This window comes from Halyomorpha halys, unplaced genomic scaffold (assembly GCF_000696795.3).
Source record: "Halyomorpha halys isolate HHAL.00 unplaced genomic scaffold, Hhal_1.1 Scaffold67.1, whole genome shotgun sequence".
Taxonomy (NCBI): domain Eukaryota; kingdom Metazoa; phylum Arthropoda; class Insecta; order Hemiptera; family Pentatomidae; genus Halyomorpha; species Halyomorpha halys.
The window spans coordinates 1,452,748-1,474,909 of record NW_027111562.1 but is presented as its reverse complement, the minus strand read 5'-3'; the positions used below and the strand labels follow the sequence as shown (position 1 = coordinate 1,474,909).

At 29.7% G+C, this 22,162-nt stretch overlaps 1 protein-coding gene across 1 annotated transcript; it reads left to right on the top strand.

Annotated features, from left to right (window-relative positions):
* Positions 1–316: 316 nt before the first annotated feature.
* y (L-dopachrome tautomerase yellow) lies at positions 317–19,342 on the top strand. The gene is made up of 4 exons (XM_014438791.3): positions 317–366; positions 15,501–15,695; positions 16,549–16,734; positions 17,594–19,342. The coding sequence occupies exons 1-4, from the start codon at positions 330–332 to the stop codon at positions 18,448–18,450; spliced, it is 1,275 nt and encodes a 424-aa protein (XP_014294277.1). The 5' UTR covers positions 317–329; the 3' UTR covers positions 18,451–19,342.
* Positions 19,343–22,162: the final 2,820 nt, after the last annotated feature.

Below are 22,162 nucleotides of genomic sequence, written 5' to 3'. Positions count from 1 at the left end.
ATTGGGTATCAGTGTAATAGTGTCCAAAAATAATACCCGAAAGCATAATAAAATTAAAATTAAAGGATGTAAATAGCTTTTTAGGTCAATTTTTTTTTTAAAAGATAATTAAAATATACATAAACTACAAAATACAGTCAAAAAGATATACAAAGACATGGTTCATTCGCCAGTAAAGTGATTCACAAAAATTAAAAGTAGTATTACGCATACAATGTCTAGGGCTACTTTGGGATGGAAGTAGAGGGTGAATGAGCTGGCTGGATGGAGGGAGGGGAAAATGCTATATAACCATCCACTCACCACTAACCGACAACATATGTGACAACATGAGTGCTTTGGCGATCTTAGCAGTCTGTCTTCTCGGTGAGTGACTTCTCTAAGTGGTTGTACAGAGCAATTATGTTACGCACAGGAGCATTATGTGGGCAACATGTCGATGTGTGGAAATAATAAGAATCAAATTAAGCATTATTCAGTTACATGGGTTTTATTTTCATTATACGAATTTATTTTAGTCCGTTTTACAATTAATAGTAGTGATGAAAAATTAGGTAAAAATACGTATTAGATGTTCTTAGAATTACCTGAAGACGTCATGGAAACATTAATCAGTAAATAATATTTTTTGTTATTAAGATATGATAAGAACAAAAAAAAAATTAAAAACATTTTATCTGTCTAAAATTTAAAAAAAATAAATAAATAAAATTACTTAGGTTTTTTTATCATAAAAATCCATTGATATTATATATTATCATTCCATTAATTTTTACTGGTGTTTTGGTAATTATCAAGAATTGATTTAAAACGTTTCGTAATTTATTCTTCTAATAAGTCAAATATTTTATAACAATGCTTTCATTTAGATTCGTTCTGCTCATACCTGTTGAAAAAGAATAATATTTATAATCAAAATTTTTAATATTGCATAATTTACTAGAATTTAACTCATTCAAACAGGTCCATTATAAAGCATTGAGGTTTCTTCATTATTCATCCTAAATAATAGAAAATTATCAATATATTTTCCACAACGTACGAAAAACTAATTTTAATTATTAAACAAATCAAAACTCTTTATTCGTTTCTATTTAATTTTTAAATATGATCTTTATAGATATAAAAGAACTATATTCTAAAATAAATATAAAAATTTAATAAGTATTTAAAGTATAAATTTTTCCATGACAGCTAGGAAAAAATAAAATAACTAGCGGAAAAATAAATATAATAAAACATATACATAAAATACCGAATACGTAATTTATAATTAAAATGGAGGGTTTAGTTACAGAATTTTTCTCAAATTGTCTTCTTTTTCTCTAAGCCATCTGAATAAAATATTAAGAGAATGGGCCGAAATTTATTAAAACAAGAATTTCAAAATAAGTATTTGTAAAAAAAATTTAATCGTTAACATTTTTCAGTCTAAAATAGTTGTTTGTTTTCATACCGAATTTATAATTATTATTGAACATTTAAATGCATAGATTACATTATCCTTGTATTTAAATTATCCATTAAAATGTAGCTAATATTTTATTTATGTATTTTTTGTGCATTAATAGGAATGATTGAACAGTTTCAGCTAAATTTTAAATATGTGCATGTATACAAAATAGCAATTAAAAGTCATGAAATAAAAAACTGCCAGTTGATACATTACATTGTAATACGAATGCTTTCATCATAAATGTATGAATTTTAAATTAAATTTATTCTCTGTGATATAAGAGCACTAGTGCATAGGAAATTTTCAATCGGTTGAATATATTTACATCACATAGCCCATACAAGATTTGAAGAGTTGGTGTGTGGGAAGTGGTAACATCAGAATTCGAGTGGTATCTTATTGGAATGGAAGATTCAATAAAATTAATAATTATAAGCTTATTAAACCCATAAATTGTCATAATAACAATAATTAATGAGAAATAATGTTTATCAATAATCCTCATGTTTTCAGTTCGTTCGATCCAGTTCAATTAAGATATTCGAGATTATCCTATATAATGAAATGGAAGAATTTGATCAAATGTAAATTATTGTTATATATTTAAACTTACAAATTATGGTAACATGAGTTGAAAAATAAATAAATTATAACAAAAGTTAATGAGGCGCTTAATATAAAAATTTGTTTTATAATACCGAAATACACAAAATATCCCCTCGAATGCATTATTTTGACACTTCATACTACTGCTAATTAAAATTTTGTGCATGTTAAATTGTAACTTTGTAAAGTTAATTTTAATTTACTTCCTGAAATACATTAGAAATATTGATAATTCTTAGCTAAGAATAATAATTAATGGAAATTCCGAAAATCAATCTTCAAAGTCTTGTTTTCTATACTTCATAACTATCATTAATTAGAACAGGATAGAAATGTATAAATTGGTACTGTAAAATAAACTTTAAAGTCTATCAAAAAATTTCAAAACGCAAATAATTAGAACATAAATAAAAAAAACATTTAGGTTGCAAGAGTGATAAACAATTAATTAACCTAATTCTTAGTATGAGGACTTAGGTGGTACAATTCGTTGAATATCCAAGCCTCCTTAATATCTTAGGAATCGATTTGGGATCAAGGATCGATAGTTTAAGGTCTTATCAGTATATAATACCACTGTTGTGAAAAAAGATTCTTATTAGATTGTGAAACATAAGATAATTGTAAAAAAAAATAAAAACATAAATATTCTTTAATTGAAATTTAAAAAAATCTTTCAAAATTGAGAGAAAATTTAAACCACAGCTTTGTTTTAGTAATGCTTTAATTTTATAAAATACTGTTTTTCTTGCTTACACCCGCTGAAATCGTGGAAATTAATACAAAAATGGAAGCTGAATTTCGTTTCAAAAAGAGTAAAATAATTAATTTGAAAGGGGGCATCACGTAATTTCAATAACAAATGCATGCCAATCACTATCATAAAGTTAGAAAATGAAATTACATCTACAAAACATTGTAACTTTATTTAGCACTAATTGATAGACCACAGGAATTGTAACGCAAATACAATTACTAATTGATCCATTTTAATTGCAATTACTAATTGTAACTTTATTTCTAGAATAACAAGTAATTTATTGGTAATTACAATCAATTAACCCCGAATGATTTAGTGCTCTTTCGGGGTTAATTAAAAAAGTAATAAGACACCTAAAAAAATGAGGTACTCGGAGGGGAAAACGTCGAAATACCTAAAAAGCAAAAAAACCTATTTAATGTTTCAGAATCTTGAAAAAATGATTAAAAATATTTCTTTACACAATAATTATATAAAGTAACCAAGATATTAAAAAAACTCTTACGAACAAATACATCTTATCTGAAATATTATGTATGGAAGGTGCTGAATTTTTTGAGCAAGAAGAAAGAAAAGAAAAGTTGTTAATGAGTTGGAATAAATTTTACTTTAAACTACTACAAATATTAAAACGTTAAGTTGGAATTTGAATGTCGAAGAAATATTTAATACTAAAGATTTTTTTTTTTTAACTTCTTTGAATATCATTTGTTCTTTTCTTAAGAGACTAAAGGGTTTTCATTTCATCAAACGACACTGACGAGTTCCCACAAGATTTAGATGGTTATAAATTTCAACTAAATGAAATGGCTAATTTTAAAAGATCTAAAGATAGAAGTAATTAAAACTGAAGCCACTACGGACGATTATTTTTTTTTTAAACTTCAACACCGTAAATAGTCCGACTTTAAAAAAAAATCTAATTAATTAAAAAGTTGTTTTTTTATCGTTTTTCTTGTTAAAGTTGGGTCTAGTGGAGAACTGACAATTTAACATCCAGCGGTACATATTTCATTAGTTTAGCTAACATAAATTTAATTCACACAGGACTATAATTACAAGTCGTTGCATCTATTGAAAACTTCAATAGATTAAAGTACTCTATTGAAAACTTCAGTTTCATTTTTCTTTATAATGACCATTAATTCAGATTGGTAAATCCACGCCCTATTGATTAAAAAATTCTAATATCGATCGATCCAATATAGATTGACCCCAAGAAATCTTTTAAAAAAAACTTTCTATCTATTCCAAGGTTCTAAAACTAGGGCGCAGGGCCCTACCTACATTGTGAAATAGGTCAAATGTGAAAATTAAAACAAAAAATATAAATAGTTAGTGTATTGTAAGCTAAAGATGTAATGTAGACTAATTGAAGTTTCAAAAATTCTCACCTCCAATGAAAAAAAAGAAATATGTGTGTGTATTTGGAGAGTGGGAAACTCACTGGTAAGGAACTGTGCTACTAGCGCCAAGGATCCGAGTTCGAATCTGGCTGTGCTAGTAAATAATTTTTTCACTGTTGTCATGCGTTAGACCTGTTGGTTCGGGAGCCCTCCGAGGTCCCCTCAGCCTCATAAAGTGGGTACACTTAATTGGGTTGAACGTTATTATGACTAAATCACCTCCTTACACAACTGCTGGACTAGTAACAGTACAACCTTACAAAGTACTGCACCCCAGACCCTTCAGGGGTTGTAGCGGTACAGATTTAATTGATTGATTAAAGGTGTAATTGTTGATTCATTGAAGTTTGCTAGTTTTGGAGTTAATTCATTGGAGTTTAGTGTATATATATATATATATATATAAAACTATATAATTGAAAATAGTTAACTATTTGACAATTACACTTCTGGCTTCAATTAAATTACAAATATTATTAGATTTAAATTTAAATTAATCGAGTTTTCAATATGTATCCTGGTGTATCCTTAGGTGATCCAAAATTCTACATAAATAAATAACCTTTATAATTATATATAAACATATTTATGAACGTACATTTGCATTACACTTACATAAGTAAAAAATAAAATAACTTTCTGAATTAATAAATGTAATAAATAATGACATTCAGGTTAATTTTAGTTGATTAAACAGTTGAAAACGATGACATCAAGTTTAACTAATCAATAAATACATTAAACTACCCAACAAATAAACTTGACGTCATTTGTTGAATCAGCAGCCGATTAAACATCCCGTTTCTCCTGCTGTTTCATCCAGAGGAAACAGTTAAAATACTAGGCCAAGACCACTAAGGAAGAAAAACATTGAATCACGTCGAACTAGTTTAAAGTTGTCACTTGAAGTGGTTAGTTCCTTGCATTTTCTTATTACTCAATAACCTGTTATTAACCCGTTGTTTCCTCTGCAGGATACGTTTACGTGTTTTTATTAGAAATCGGTACTTTCACTTTCAATACCAATAAGCAGTTTTGACCATCAACGAGAAAAGAGCTGTCCGGAATCTGAAACCTGTTTAAGTAAGCAGAAAAAAAACATTCCAAAATACGGAAATATTTTTTACGAAATTACAGCTGTTTTCGTGGAAACTGGATTTCTTGCATACTCAATTGAATAATGCATTAATGGTATTAAAAAAAAAACTTTAAATGTTACGATATTAACACTACCTTAACGTTTCTAAAAAATCAGTATTTTAAAAGTTAAGGTCTAGAAACTACTTATAATCTAAAATTCAAAGATTGTAGAAATAGTCCAGGAAACATCTGAGCCAGTGATTCCCATATAATAAGTGGGCGCCACCACGCACAGGTGGACGCTGCAGCGAATCAGGAGGGAGGTGATGGCCACAGGTGCATTTAAGGGGGGGGGGCGATAACTAACTAAAACTTGTCAAGGTCTACAATATTACTGCCAACGAAAATAGAGCCAAAGGTTACTTACTATATTCGCAGCATCCCACCCGGTTCACCCTTCTCATTATGATGATTTCCAATGTTTTAACATTTTTTTTATTACATTCTATTCTCAGTTCAATAAATAGTTTCATAATTTCCACATTCAATGTTTTTAATTTACAGATTTCTTTGCTATATTTTACGAAAAGGTAGAAAAATTAATACATACATATTTACTATTAATTGTTACTATAAGACGTGTGGCTACTAACTCCAAGACCGGAGTTAGAATCTGGCTGGGCAGAAAATTGTTTTTCTGTTACACTGCAGCCGTGAGTCAACTCCTGTGGGTTCTGGAACCCTCCTTGGGTCCACCCAGCCTCTCAAATTGGGTACCCTGATTCTGACCAAATCACCTCCTTGCACAACCATTGGTCTAGTAATAGTACTTCCTCATAAAGTACTGTACCTCTGACCCTTCATGGGTTGTAGCGGTACAGATTTTCTTTTTTTATTAATTGTTATTTAATTTTAAAAAAATTGATTTTCAGGAGCACTATGCAATATTTTTCCTGGAACAGGGGCGCTAGAACAAAAAAGTTTGGGAACGATTGATCTAAGCGAATAATGATTGTTGAGTAAAATAGTAATGGGAGACGGAAGGCTATTTTTCCCTCTAAACTTTCAGCAAACGAGCTGTAGAACAAATGAAAGTTCTACGGGTACGTCTAAATTTGTTTTTTATTCTGGTAGTAAGGGAATGCATTAAAAAAAAAAACGATTCATACACAAAATGACTCAAAACCGTAGAAAAATGTGTCATAAATTGTGAAAAAATATTCATTTGAAATATCCTAATGAGGCGTAAATCAATCTAAACGCATCAGGTACAAACCACCCTACTCTAATCACGTGTATTATCTTTATAAAGGCTCGGTACGTCCCAGAAGGCTTTCCCATCCACGGATTATTAAGCAGATTGTTAAATTCTCTAATCAACCCGGACTTGAATCCAGGAGAGGGGAATAAGGTATCCCGTACTTAGCGCACTGAACTACCTCACTCTCGATCCCTCAAAACTAGTATTTATTAACGAGACTCTTCAAACACTCGGTTCGTTTTCATTTCAAAATTAGCAAATGAACTTAATTATGAGTTAGTCAAAAATATTTTACTTCTTTATCAACGAACTTGCTCATGTTCTATTAAGAACAATGGGTCGATTTCTGGTATTTTTTCCAAGGATTTAACTTCTTAAATGGAGTACGTTAATTAGGCGTGTATTGAATTCATAGCCGTTTTTACACCCATAGGGCACCGCATTATATATGGATCCCCGACTGATTTTTACTTAATGAACTATAATTCACAAGCTGGGGAAAAGCTAGTACTTGGCGTAATTGTTTTACACTACTATGACTATATGACAAATATGTGGGTATTAAAGAAGCATGAGTATGAGACGATTGTCCCGAAACGTTGTACAATGAAAAATTTTTAAGTAATTTTTTTTTACCTCAACAATTAAAAAAATTAATATAATCAAACTTACTAAAAAGAAAATTCAGAAGAAATAATGATGAGATGTCGACAAAACTGAATGGGTTGTCTCAATGTCATAGAAACTATGGCCCTGTTTAATTTTTTTTTCAGTAATTTAGTCGCTTTCCAAATAACAGGTACAAACTACAGGGAAAAAATGTCTCGGTTATTTCAGGGATATGTCTTTTAATTTTTAATTACTTCAAAAATACTAGTATACTAGCATCTACTACAGCTTCAAACGCAGTTGCATACTACGTAAAAATCTCATTCAAACGGTACCTTTCTTTTGCTATTTAATCCAATATTTTGTCAAAAAAAAGGTTTTATCCAGCAGAAATAATATAATTCTAATTTATCCCTTCCAGAACTCTGGCATGAGATATTTTTTCTTCTTCATTCATTCAAAATACAAGCTAAATCATACCTATAGGCTATGGATGTAGCTAGACTATACCACCTTAACTGGACTCATATCAACACCTTATAATGCCACAAGGCAATCAAAGGGAGAAGATACCCTAAAGTATTTACATAAAAAATCTGTATCGAGCTCATTTCTATAATCAATATAATATTATCAAGAACGTCTATTCGAAACAAACAAGTGATGAAACTCCACTTTATAATGACTATCTTTAAGTAACAGTTTGCGTAATAGGAAATTACGTTGCCCCAGTGCAAAATATCATTTCAGTTTTACAATTATTATTCAACTATATGTAAACTTCTATTAACAGTGAAATGTACTCGTTGAGTCCTCATAGCTGGACCGTACATGAACGGATGTTTTTTAGGGGTAAACATTTTTTGTGGGAAACTGGATGAGCCGTTCAAAAAAAAAAAAAATGTTACATATTCAGAAATGACGTGAATAAACATATTTAGTGCAGTATTTTTGTAATAATGCACCTCAAATCGTTCTAAACATTTTTGGAATATCAATATGTAACATGACCAATAAAACATATGAATCGGTTAATTCTTTAGCCCAAAATATAATTATATAAGCACAGACGGACAGACTAATCCCAATCATTTTCAGGATCTTGTGCCCGGCTTGCTTCAGAAAGTTTTCGATATATTAATGAATAATTTGAGCCATCAAAAATAAAAATCGGGTGAGTCGTTCACAAGATCGCAGGTCAGGTTATAATAAATATCTAAATATTTATTTACCCTATTTTGGGTATATTTTCCACTAACAGTGTCCGAAAACCTGGTATATTTTGAATAGTTTATATTAAATTCCAGTTAGAATTTTATAATCGAAATTGAGATTCGTCACTTCTCCATAAATTTCTCTTTCATTTGATATATCATTCGTAAAAATTCATCGGTCCTGAAAGCCGGATTATCAGGGCCGATGAATTTATATATTGCTTTACTAATGAGCTACCAAACTCAGGGTAACTCTATGGTAAGACACTATGCTACTAACTCCAACACATGGGTTCGAATCCGGATTTCGGGAGCCCTCTTGTGTATATATATATGAATTACGATTTCATTCATTAGGCATGAATCATTGATAGAAATTAACGGAGCGGTGAATCAAGATTTGATTAAATAAGTGATTCAGAGAAATAGCTTCAGTATGTTAATATTGAACTCAACTTTGTATGTGTATGTTTGATCTAATTAGCTGTTACCGAGTATTATCCTTTTAACAAATGAGTGAACCATAAAAAAGGATTTACTCTTCGCCATGACTGAATCATTCTGATTTACAGAAACAACAGTTTGAAGGCAACTATACTCACCATTAAAAAAAAAAATAAAAAAAAAAAATTTATAAGACGAAAGTCATATCGTCTCAACCACCTCCTCACTTCTCCGGCTCTCTCATTGAGATTGAAGCTGCAGATATACAAAAGTATTCTGAGACCAGCACTACTATATGGGGCACCATTGTTTACCCACATATCAGATGGAACCCAGCGCCTTCTTCAAACTTTTCAGGATTCGATGTTGAGGAAAATCGTACGCACATCGTGGAGGAGGAAGAAGCCACCGGAGCTGCATCAATTGTTGAAGTTGCCTACTGTGCCGGAGTTCATCAAGTGACGACACATCAAATTTTTCGATCCACTTCAGTACTGTACGAATCCGTTATTCAACACGTTAACACCTGCCCTCCCTCCGGTGCGCTGGCAACACACTACGTAAGGTCACGTAGTATTAGGATTAAGTTTTTATTAGATTTAAGTTTGTTAAATTCAGAAATAATGTGTGCCCCAACACATTACACTCTTTTATAAATTTTGACAACAAAAATAATACACTCCAAAAGACTCCTTAGAATGTAGATGTACTACAGAAAAAGGAGAAAGTTCATTGTTTATAAATGCAATTAAAATTTTGAAGGGGTTTTGAAAAAAAAACAGCTTGAGCTATGAAGAAATCTTTAAGCAATATCAGGAAATTACCAACATAGAACTATATTTCATTTTCCCTCAGCCTTTCTCTGTTTCGACTGGTCCAAGTAATATTTTTATTTTTTTCATAAATGTGTCCATTGACATTATAAGAAATTCATCTCAATAAGTCAGTCAACTTCGGCCAGGCATCGAATAGCAGGTACCTAAAAAAAAAAATCTTGTCAACCAGCCGGTTAATGAACAGCAAGGCGGCATGCCAAGTATTGATAAATATAAATTAATGGAGCTGAAAGGCCTACAGGAAGATTTACGACGACAGAGAACCGGTCCGCCGAAGTAGGGCAGTTAGGTTGGTTCACCCTCACGGTCAGCTCATTACCATGATAGCTCTTACCGGATAAGATTACATCAGCGAATCTGTAAATTGTGAAACTTCACAACGGCTTCCGCATCTCCCTTAATAATTTTGTTATCGTTTCCACAACAGGCACTTTTTCATTTATTTTAAAGCGGTTTTTGGAAAAAGAAGATGGGATAATTGAACATTCAGGAATTTATATTTCGTAATTCCATCTAAAATTAAAAAAATTATAGATTCTAATTTTGAAAAATCGCGCAATTTCCTTTTATGTTTAGAAAATTCGATACTATAACACAGTGGTAGCCAATTTTCCTGTATATAGGATCTACTTTTTATCTTAGAAGTGTGTCGCGATCGACTTGTCTTTGGCGTAGTCTAAGGTGGAAGAAGGGGTGTGAAGTGCATACTATGTTTACACACTGTATTCAATATCACGTGCATTCCAGCGAAGTATGCGTGGATAAGTAATATATATGTCCAAAACTATTTTTTAATTTTTTTAATTACTTATTTTTCGAGATATAGGCTCATGAAGAAAATAAATTATCAGACCCAATTTTTGATAGCAGCATTCTGTATGTTTGTTACTTAAAAAATTTTCCATTTTCCGAAACTTCATAAAGATAGTTTTTTACTATTTTAAAATGCAATTTAATTTTTTTATCAACTACATAGGTAATATGAATAGCAGAGTTGGGCAAGAATTATTCGATTGACAAGAGACGAATACTTTTTTATTCGATTGACGAGAGACGAATAAATTTTTATTTGAATAAAAATACGACTAAACAATCCGAATACTTTTTTATTCGAATATTTAAAATACAATTTCAATCGAATAAAAAATTAGTCGAATACATATTATTGGAATAAAAATTTGATTTTTTTTTAATTCACCTATTTTTTTACCACCTTCAATTTCTAATGTATGAGGGTCCTATTTCACATATTCAGACGAGTACAAAACAAAAATGCTATCGATTTTAAAATCTCGTATCGATTTATTTTTACTTTTCCGATTTCCAACATGTTATGGTCTCTTTATACGTTTTGAGGAATGCAGAATACGAAAATGATATCGATTTTAAGATCTCGTATCGATTTATTTTTACTTTTCCGATTTCTAACATGTTAGGGTCCCTTTATACATTCTGAGAAATGCAGAATATGAAAATGCTATCGATTTTAACATCGCGTATCGATGTATTTTAACTTCTTGATTTCTAGCATGTTACGGTCCCTTTATACGTTTTGAGGAATGCAGAATACGAAAATGATATCAATTTTAAGATATCGTATCGATTTATTTTTACTTTTCCGATTTCTAACATGTTAGGGTCCCTTTATACGTTTTGAGGAATGCAGAATATGAAAATACTATCGATTTTAAGATCACGTATCGATTTATATGAACTTTTCTGATTTCTAACATGTTAGGGTCTCTTTAAATGTATCAATATATGCCAAAAATGAAAATGCTATTTATTTTATGATCGCATATCGATTTAACTATCGCGTTTCGATTTATTTATATAACTTCCTTGATCCCGAACATGTCAGGGTCACTTTACATGTTTTGAAATATCTAGAATATGAAAATACTATCGATCGCGTATCGATTTATTTTAACTAAGATAAGAAATCTGCATATCTCAAAACATAAAGGGACCCTAACATGTTGAAAATCAAGAAAGTTCAAATAAATCGATAGCATTTTCTTATTATACATATCTCAACATACATAAAGAGACCCTAACATGTTAGAAATCAAGAAAGTTAGAATTAATCGATACGCGATAATTAAAGCGATAGCATTTTTATATTCTACATATCCCAAAACATAAAAAATAACCCTTATGTGTTAGAAATCAGAAAAGTTAAAATTAATCTATACGCGATCTAGTATGTCAAGCTGTAAGACAAAAAATGTCGTTTGTTTGTTTGGTTGGTTGTTTAGTGGCGCCAAACTTCATTGGTCATCAACGCCATTTGTATTTTATTTAATTTTGCTAATATTCGTTAAATTTTATTTATTTTTAATTTTTTTTTTTATTTTTTTTTTTTTTTTCTTCCGATCAAGTTATATTTTTGTAAGTAAATTTTGTGATTTTAAAAACTGGAACACCAATTCTACTGCCTTATCATCGTCTCCAATGGTTTTTGAGATATCTTGGCTTAGTCCCAAGCTATTGAGATGTGGTATAAAATATGGGCATCGTTGGAAAACATGGCTTATTGTTAAATTGTTATTGCAATACTGGCAGCAAAAAATGTCGTATTTATACAAATACAAATGTATTCAGATGGTTAATCATTTAATTTTTTCAAATAAGAGATTATTTTTCTATAAAATGGACGAATATAAAAGTATTCAAATGGTTATTCGAATTGTTTTTTCCAAATAATTGACTATTCATGCAAAACAAAGGTAAACGGATGGTTAATCATATGTTTTGTACGAATAATTGGTTATTGGAGTAGAAAATTCACGAATAAAAAAGTATTCGTCTCTCGTCATTCGAATAATGTTTGCCCAACTCTGATGAATAGCAATGTATTTGTTTGTAAATATGAAAACATCTGTTGTTATACAACTCCACAGTATGGATGATACGTTGATTACAATATTTTACTTTCGCATATTTTGATTTCGCGTGTTTATTAATTATCTATCTTCTATCTAAATCAAAACAGTAGAATAAAAGTGTTCGATAATGATTAGTTGTAAAATAAGAAGGACATAATGTACATTACTTCCAAGGTACAGAATTCCTTTATAGTGTAATTTTAATCAGGAAAAGTACTCAAATAATATCAATTTTATAATAACACAGAAAGGAAAATTAATGAAACTGTACTTTTTAAAATAATAATATTCCCTTAATTTTCAAGACCTCTTTGACCACTCTTGGAATTATTTTAATCAATTTGCCTAACTTCACAAATGGCGTATTATCCAAAGAACTTGTCGGAAGCTCTGAAAGGTTTTTTTGTGAAGTTGGAGCGAGATCCAAGATCTTCCTATTAATAAATCTCTTGCCACAGCAGCTCTGTCCGTTTCAGGTCCGGGAACGAGTTGAAATGCTTTCATCTTCTTTCTGCAGTAAAGTTCCCCAAGAAAGTTTTAATGAATATTTGGATCCTGACTGGGAATCCTAAACTTATGAGTGTTTGTAAATATACATCCAGTTCATCATTAGATAACATATATATTATAATTATAAAACAATCATTTAAAATAATGTATTAATATTTATAAATTGATAAATTTTCTCTTTACTTTTGTAGGTACATTTTTTTTGGTGGGTATTGAGGATCTGTCAACGATACAACTTTGTTATGGCGACGTTTCGCAACTTTATTGTTTGCCTAGTCATGCCCTAGATAGAGAAAAATAGTTATTTTTTTTATAACAAAAAATTTTTTTCAAATAATTGCTAAAAAACTACTAGTACATAGTGTAATTTCTGATTAATAAATATTACAATTAAAACATCGTTTAATAAAAACAGTACTTACAATATTATTGATATAAGCATAAATAAGCAAGTCAATAAATTTATTTATTTAAAGTACTTTTTTTTTAGAAAGTAGACAAATAATTATATGGATCAGACCCACATGTCATTTTACGGACAAATTTTCCGAATTAATTAGTTAAGTTTTTTTTTCCAGGTTTCTGTTTATTTCCAAATATTTGTCCAATTGGATTAAAAGTGGAATTTTATGTTTTTGATTTTCATCTTTTAATTTTGTAAATGTATTGGAATATATTTTTTCGGTCGTTTTATTCGAATTGTTGAACTCTCAACTTAAACAGTTCCAAATAAAATTCCTAGAACAAGAACTCGTTTACAAACAAATACGGTATTTATTTTAACTATTGCAATATCTTTTATATTCACTCCAAATCATCTATACTAAAAATGCTGATACAGAAGATTAGGTAATTAAAATATATTTTTCTCAATAACTCATGAAATCTCCTTTATTTCTATTACTGCTTATTCCTCAAATACCTTGCCATTAAATTAATTTTATCAATCTAGAGCAAGACGTACCACCATTGATTTTTATAAATAACGTAATAAACTAAACTAATAATTAAAAATAAAAAGTAAGAACATCAGAGTTCCGTCATTCAGGTCGTATTTTAGATAATTGTCGTTCATAAAAAAGAATAAAAGTGATTTGAGATGATATATTAAAACTAAAAAAAAAAAGGCGAAGGAAAGAAATAAATGAGGCGCCAATAGGCACTTATTTGACACCTACCGAATCTACACTCCAATTTTAAATTCACTAACTCTAAAAATAAAACAAATCCATACCAATACCCCACCGATGGTTTTCAACACAAAAATTTATTATTTTCGAAGACCCTACGACAAAAAATGCTAATAGAAAAAAGAAATTTTCTATAAAATAAAAAATATATTTTCAATTATTTCCTGTACTTCAATACAATGAATATAAAAATCAAAGGGTTGTGTATACAAATATACCTGAGCTAGCAATGTTAAGGACGCTCCGTGAACGCAAGATTCAATCAATGCTGTTTATTTGTTCAGTCAAAACTGAATTGACATCCACAGACCATTATATTATATTTAATTGGTATTCTAGTGATCTATATGCTTTGCATGCATATCACATCACAGTGATGAGAAACAAACATTTAAGGAAGTCTCTTACTTCTCGTCGCCGCTTGGTCACTATGGTTTAGGACCAACATTAAGTTCAATTAAATAAAGCATTGGGTCTCTTACCAAAGCTGGATAGTTTGTTTTCCATTATCTGAGCAGGCCAGTACTCATTACCCTTCTCTGACTTTTCCTGTTCATTATGTTTTAGAACACTTAAAAAACTACAGATTTCAGATATCACAAAGAAATATTCAAAATTTAAGGCACAATTTTTCACTTAGATGTAGATTGGTAGGTTGATAGTGTGTTGAGTATTTCCAGAGAAATGTACCAAAGTTGTTACAAACTTTTTCCTGATGGCAAGAACTTTATGAATGAATAAAAAATCACTTAAAATAACTCCACTTAGTTAAATAGGGCGTTGACGTCAACTTTACAATTATGAATATACTGACTAACTCTTATAAAGACATGTTGAAGTTCTTTTTGCATTGCGGCTTCAAAGCTGCCCAAGGGCTCCCCAGATATTTTAAACTCATCGCTTGGTACAAGTAGAAAACAAAAACAGATTTGTCCCCATCTAAAGTTTCTATTTGTATTTGAAGTGAAGCAGAAATAGATTGTACTTAGGAAAAATTAAGGAATGTGTCCAGGATAGAATTTATCACTAGACTCAGGCACATATATCCATAAGACCAGAAAAAAAAACGCTTAAAAATACAGGATAAAAAAATCCTTAACCGCACTGTTGTACAAATGCATTTATTGAATTAAAGTAAAGAACATGAAAAAACTGCCAAGATATTAATGAATGTGTAATCCTAGAAAATATTTAATGCTATGATTTCGAGAATAATAGGCATATCTCTTTTTGGTTGCAGGCTTGTTAGCAAATGCTGATGGAGCAGGAAGCTTGACTAGGAAGTTTGCCTGGAAATACCTAGACTATGCACTAAGCCCTAAAGAAAGGATGCATGCTGTTCTCACTGGGAAGTATATACCAGAGAACAACATTCCAGTTGGTATAGAGATTGTAGGAGACAGAATGTTTGTTGGTGTTCCTAGATGGGCCCCAGGTAATATTTTAAATTAATTTTAATGAGTAATTATGATATTAATTTTTAATTTGGTTTCTTTCTTTTAAAGGAGCATATTAAAAAAATACCTTAAATCCTTTAATATTCTCTCTCTGTTGATATTTTTATTTTTTTTAAATTGCTTATACATAAACATTATTTTAAATTAAAAAAGTAAATATTTTTAAATCAATTAATAGTAACATCGGAAGGAGAAATTAATAAATATTCCAATTGTATTTTATATATAAAGAGTAAGAGCTTATGTTGAGTGCTGCTAAAAACTGATTGAAAAGTTTAAGAATGGACATTCAATTAAAATAAATTGTTGTAGTATATTATTACCAAGAGTTCATTACTAACAATAGCACCATATAAATCATCTGATTTAGGATGAATTTAAGATTAAAATTTGAAAATTATTGTATCATAAATAAGGTTAAGAATGGTGTAAACAAAAATTACTGCTTTAAACATTTAATGGCACAATACTACATGCTAAAATAATTGTTTCCCTACATAGAGATAAGACTACATTTTTGTAATTCTGTCAAAATATATACAATAAAATGACAATAAGTACTTTGAAATAATCTCATGTTTGTGAAAAATCAATTATTTTAAATTTTGTAATTGTTACAAATCATGTAAAACCACAATTTTTTAAATTCTAGCCTAATCTTGAGCATTTCACAATCAGACCTTTTCAGTCATTTCAGAAGCCAGCATATTAATTTGATAAAAAATTTATGTTTCTATTCCTTAATCGTTTTTGACAATTATTACTGTAGTGATATATTTTGCACAATGAGCAAATAATATGTAAAATTAATAATTAAATAAATATGAATAGGTGTACCAAGTACCTTGAATTGGCTTCCATTGAATGAAGACATTGGAGAATCACCAGCTCTCATTCCATATCCCAACCTTGAGTACAATGAAGAAGGCAACTGTGCTGGCCTCACAACCACTTACAGAATAAGAGCAGATGAATGTGGACGTCTATGGGTTCTTGATTCGGGTACCCTTGGCATTGGTAAGAACACTTATTATTAGTTCTATTCAGTATCATATTAATAAATTTTAAATTTTAATGTTTAACATAAAAATTAGTGATGTACCTACATATACAACTACCAGTTAATTGTAGGCTTAGTTGATCATAATATAATCTCTAAAAAATTGTCATGATAAAACCCATAACATACCACTGCCGTGGTATAATGGGCACTTCTTAACACCTGTCCCGAGTCCAGTTCTCAGCTATACCAATCAGAAATTTACATCTTTAAAATATTCTCCCCTGCCTTGTGTCTATTCATAAGATATATCAATCAATTTAAAACAAATTTTATGAATACAACTTTAATAATTCAATTAATGATCAATGATTCAAACTAACAATAACTTAAAATATTAGGGAGATAAATAAATAGAAAGTTAAAGATTAAATAAACATTATGTTAAGAGAAGGTAAAAGTATGTATGTCAATGTGTCTTAATTTTTATTTTGCAATAAATTGTAATTGGGTTAAATAAAAGTATGGTATGAGTGAAAATTACAATAAGGAAACAAATATTTAAACAACTTTTATTATTTGAGAAAAAAAAATATTTTAGGAGTAGGTTAAAAACCTTTCCTAAAAGAATAACAGTTTTTTTAAATAACTGAGATTGAAATCATAAAATATCCTTAGGTATAAATTAGATGAGAAATTATTTTCATCATTAGAAATGCATTTTATAATAACATAACAATATAATAGTTTTACCAGATTTGGATAAATGAAGCCATTAGAAAAAAAAATGATGGCGTATTAGTTCATATAAATAATTAAATCATTTTATATTTAAACATTAGTGATCTTTATTTAATTTTATGTATCTTATTACAGATAATACCACCCAACAGCTATGCCCATATGCCCTCCATGCTTTTGATCTTAAGACTGATAGACAGATTTTGAGATACCAATTTAAAGAGAGTGACGTAAATGCAGACACCTTCATAGCTAATATTGCAGTGGATGTGGGCAAAGATTGCTCCGATACATATGTATATGCTAGCGATGAACTTGGATATGGTTTGATTGTATACAGTTTACAAGATCATGATTCCTGGAGATTTGAACATGGATTTTTCAGACCAGACCCACTTAAAGGAGATTTCAACATTGCTGGCCTTAACTTCCAATGGGATGCAGAGGGTATTTTTGGTATGGCTTTATCTCCAAAGAGCCACAATGAAAGATATCTGCTGTTCCATCCCCTTGCCAGTCATACTGAGTTTGCTGTTCCACTCAGAATATTGAGAAATAAAGATGCCACTGATAAGAGCTACCATGATTTCCTTGTGCTGGGCGAAAGAGGAGAAAAAGCACACTCCACTGCTGAGACACTGACAGAAGATGGTCTAATGGTTTACAACCTAATAGATCAAAATGCAGTTGGCTGCTGGAATTCTGATCTCCCTTACAATAAAAACAATCAAGCAGTCATAGCAAAGGATGATGTTGAATTAGTATTTCCTAGTGATGTAAGAATTAAAGATGGTATTCTATGGGTAATGTCAGACCGAATGCCAGTCCATTTACTAGCATCACTAGATTTCAATGACATTAATTTCAGAGTATTTTATGGTTCTGTAAAAGAATTGATTTCTGGTACAGTATGTGACAAATATCAACAAGGTTTTTCATACCCACATCAACCAGTTGAGCTACCAAAAAGTCACTATGCCTTTGACTACTAATAAGTATGTATTGTGATATTGAAACGGAATCTAACAGTAAACAAACAATAATATTCAAAGGCATTGTGCAAACAGTTGTTTTTGTTTTTGTTTTTTGGAATGTTAAACAAAGTAAATCAAATTAAGTAAAAAAATAAGATTGGTTGAACATGGAATGAAATGGTTTTTGTTCATTGAATCTAAGTCAGTAAAATAATAATGTTTGAGCATTTGTCATCTGATTTCACAGTTCTGTATGACAAACAGTTCAGGCAATTATTGTGGGTACTTATGATGCATATTTGTTATTAAAATTGTAAGAAATTTTATATTATATATGTATTAAGGTTCATTAAAATATATACATTTATGAATATATGCACATACATTTATATAATTTAAATTCAATTCAAAGAATGAGTATCAGTTAGAACTAAAAAAAAATTATATTATGGAAATTAATACAAAGTTGAACAAAAGTACCCTTTATAATACAATTTCATTAGGCTTTATAGCTTTTATCAATAATTAGATCAAAGATTGTATCATGTTTGAGGTATAATGAACAATGAAAATTTTTGAATCTAATAACCATTTCTCCATTCCATTGACAGTATATTAGGTGAGTAACACACCTATGAATGGACACAAACATTTTCAAATTATCTATTTATTTAACTACTCAAAATTTCCACTTTGTAGCAGTAGTAAATGTGTATTGTTTTGCTATCGTGTGGTAATTATTGGGTAGATGTATATTTTACTTTGTTTGTATAATTTTCTTTCTATTTATGTAAATAAAAAAAATTAATTTTTGTATATAAACAGAAGCAGTTACCTAGTCCTTAATTTATGTTTTGTAAAATAAAATAAGTTATTTTAATAATAAATCAATTTTTAAAATAGCCTCTGAAGAAAATTCAAAATATTTGTTTTTAAATTGTTCTTTGCAATTTTTTTTACTTTCTTAGAAAAATTAAATATAATATTATATGAAATATATATTTGTTTTTGTTTCCCCTATCCACATAGCATTAAATTTTGTCAATATTAAAGTTGGGGAATGAAATATTTAATTGAAAAAAAACAATTTAATTTAATTTAAACTTGATTTAAATTTAAATGTTCATCCAGGGGCCAGATAAGTAAACTTAAAAAGTTGCTAGCTAATTAAAAAAACTGATAACAGTGAGCAGGGAGAATTTGAAAAGTCACTTAGTTAAAGCAACCAATGAAATTAATTTTTATTTTTCTTACTTCCATAGGTTTATCTTATTTATCTTAGACTATGAGAGAATTATAATGTAAATTGCTATTTTACTAGTTCTTAGGTTTATATAAAGATAAATATTATGTTACACAAATTAGAAAAGATAGAAACAAAAACAATTGTGGAAAAAAACAAGAATGGATGTATAATTCATCCCTTAATGTTTCTTTTTTATTTAATATTATCATTTTAATAAAATGGCATTTAATTTCATTTTCTGGTTACATTCCATTCAACATGTATAAGTTGATTTGAAGGCATTTTAAAACGACCACGAGGATAATTAAATAATGAATTTTTTGGGAGGGAAACATCTAGGGTAATTTCTTATTAATTACTAGTGGAGATGCACAGTTGGCATCACCTACAGTTTCAACCAAAGGGTTATTCGCATAGGATTTATACAGCAATAATAAGACCCAGAATCTACTGTGGCCGTTTTGTGTGGTGAACAGCCTTAAACAGGGCTTCTCATATGTGAATGATCTGTAGGATCCAAATGATGGCCTGTATTAGTACAGCAGGGGCATTTCGCACAACACTAACTAAGACATTAGAAGTCTTGCTCTCTTTAATACTCCTCCAATTATTAATAGTTCTTAGTTCTACAGGTCATTGCAGAATTAAAAGACATCTTTAGATCAGTAGAGTAGTTTATGATGAAACCTGTCACCGATGTGGACAGTTCCCAGAAACTGCCCTATATTATATAGCAGATTATGATCGGTACACTTCACTAAGGTCTTTTAGGCTCTGATAGAATCCTAGAATATGAGGCTTCCTCTGTATACTGATTGCCCTTTTTGAATTTCATTAGAAAGTCAAAAAGGTTCAATATAGAGCAATAATAGTCTTTAGAAGAATCATTCCATTGGTCTGTCTCGGGGTCGGCAAAATGAACCAATAGGCCTACTTGCCAGACACTTTCCCCTAATATTACCAGTATCAGTATTATTTAGTAGTGGACCTAATAAATCTGGCTGAGTTGAAGAGTTTTCTGTATAATTGATTAACTAAGTTTAAAATGTTTTTTCAAGAATTATATTCCTTTATATTCAATAACAATATTTAAAAATTCAATAAATATAGCAGAATACAATAATAGTGAAAATTAAATACTCTAGGGAAACGTTTTTCTATTATATGTCTTTATATATACCAAAGTATATAAATGGACATCAAAAATATATAAAAAAAGGCCAGAAATGTTGAAGCAAGGAGTGAATCAAAAGTAAAATTTAACCCTCAACTGGGCAAGTAAAAAACTTCACATGAAAGGAGAGTTTTGGTTCATGGAAGCCAATAATTCAATTTTTTGTTTCGGGTCATAAAAAATGTAATATGTCATAGGAATGACTTCTGTGTAATTTAGAGGTAAAAATTAATTTACAAAAAATCATTTGTATATTTTTTATGTTTTAAAATTAGAATTAATGTTGAAAAAAAATTATAAATTTATAGAAAAGAGCACATTTTTTTAAACAAATTCTAATTAGTTAGTAATTTTACTCTTAAAAAATAAGGTAAAATTGCACTGCTGACACTTTTTGATTTGTGAGTATTTTAAATTATCTCTAATAAGCTTTTAATATGGACTGCTTAGTCATTGTACAAATGATACATGAATATTTGCTTGGAGTTTATACTCTTGTTTAGTAAGTTTTACTTCTTTTTATAATTAAGGAATTAATTGTTGGAATATTCGATGATCACTATAAAACACCCATTAGCAATGTATATCACATATTGAAAGGGAATAAAAACAGATTTTGAAACATTTGAACTGATTGGTATGATCCTGGGGAGCAAAAAGCCAAATAATGAGGTAAAAAATGGATATAAATGGTTTAGACACCACTGGTGAACTAGAGAGGTATTAGCTAAAAATTTCTGAGCTGGAAAAGTACTTCTCCTGGCTTCTGAGGAATAGTGGCAAAGCATATAATTGGTGCCTGAGTCTCAGGGTACTTCTCCACCCACAAAATAAGTGAATGGTCATACAATACAACATAACATATACTAATGATCCTAAAATGATAACACTTAGGAATTTAGAAATTCAGAAGAGTTAAACATTATATTTAAACCACAACACAGCAGGTGGGGTCTCTTTATTTGTCTTACATATTGATATTCTGAGCTAAGTTATTATTTTTATAGGTATCATTATACATTTCCATATAAATAAATAAAACAAGTATAGTTATAAATATAAATAAACTGGATACTACGTATAACAACCTCGGATATAACAACATATTGGTTGCAGTGATGAATATTTTTAGACCAGTGATTTTCAAAGCCTTACCAAATTACAAATATCTAGTAAATGTAGTTTTGTGCTCACCAACACAATAAAATCAATGTGACTAACTTTACAATTGTCTCGTTACACTTCCGGAACAGCGATATGATAAAAAAATTTGTTATTAACAGCTATCTCAATTATTCAAAGCAAAACAT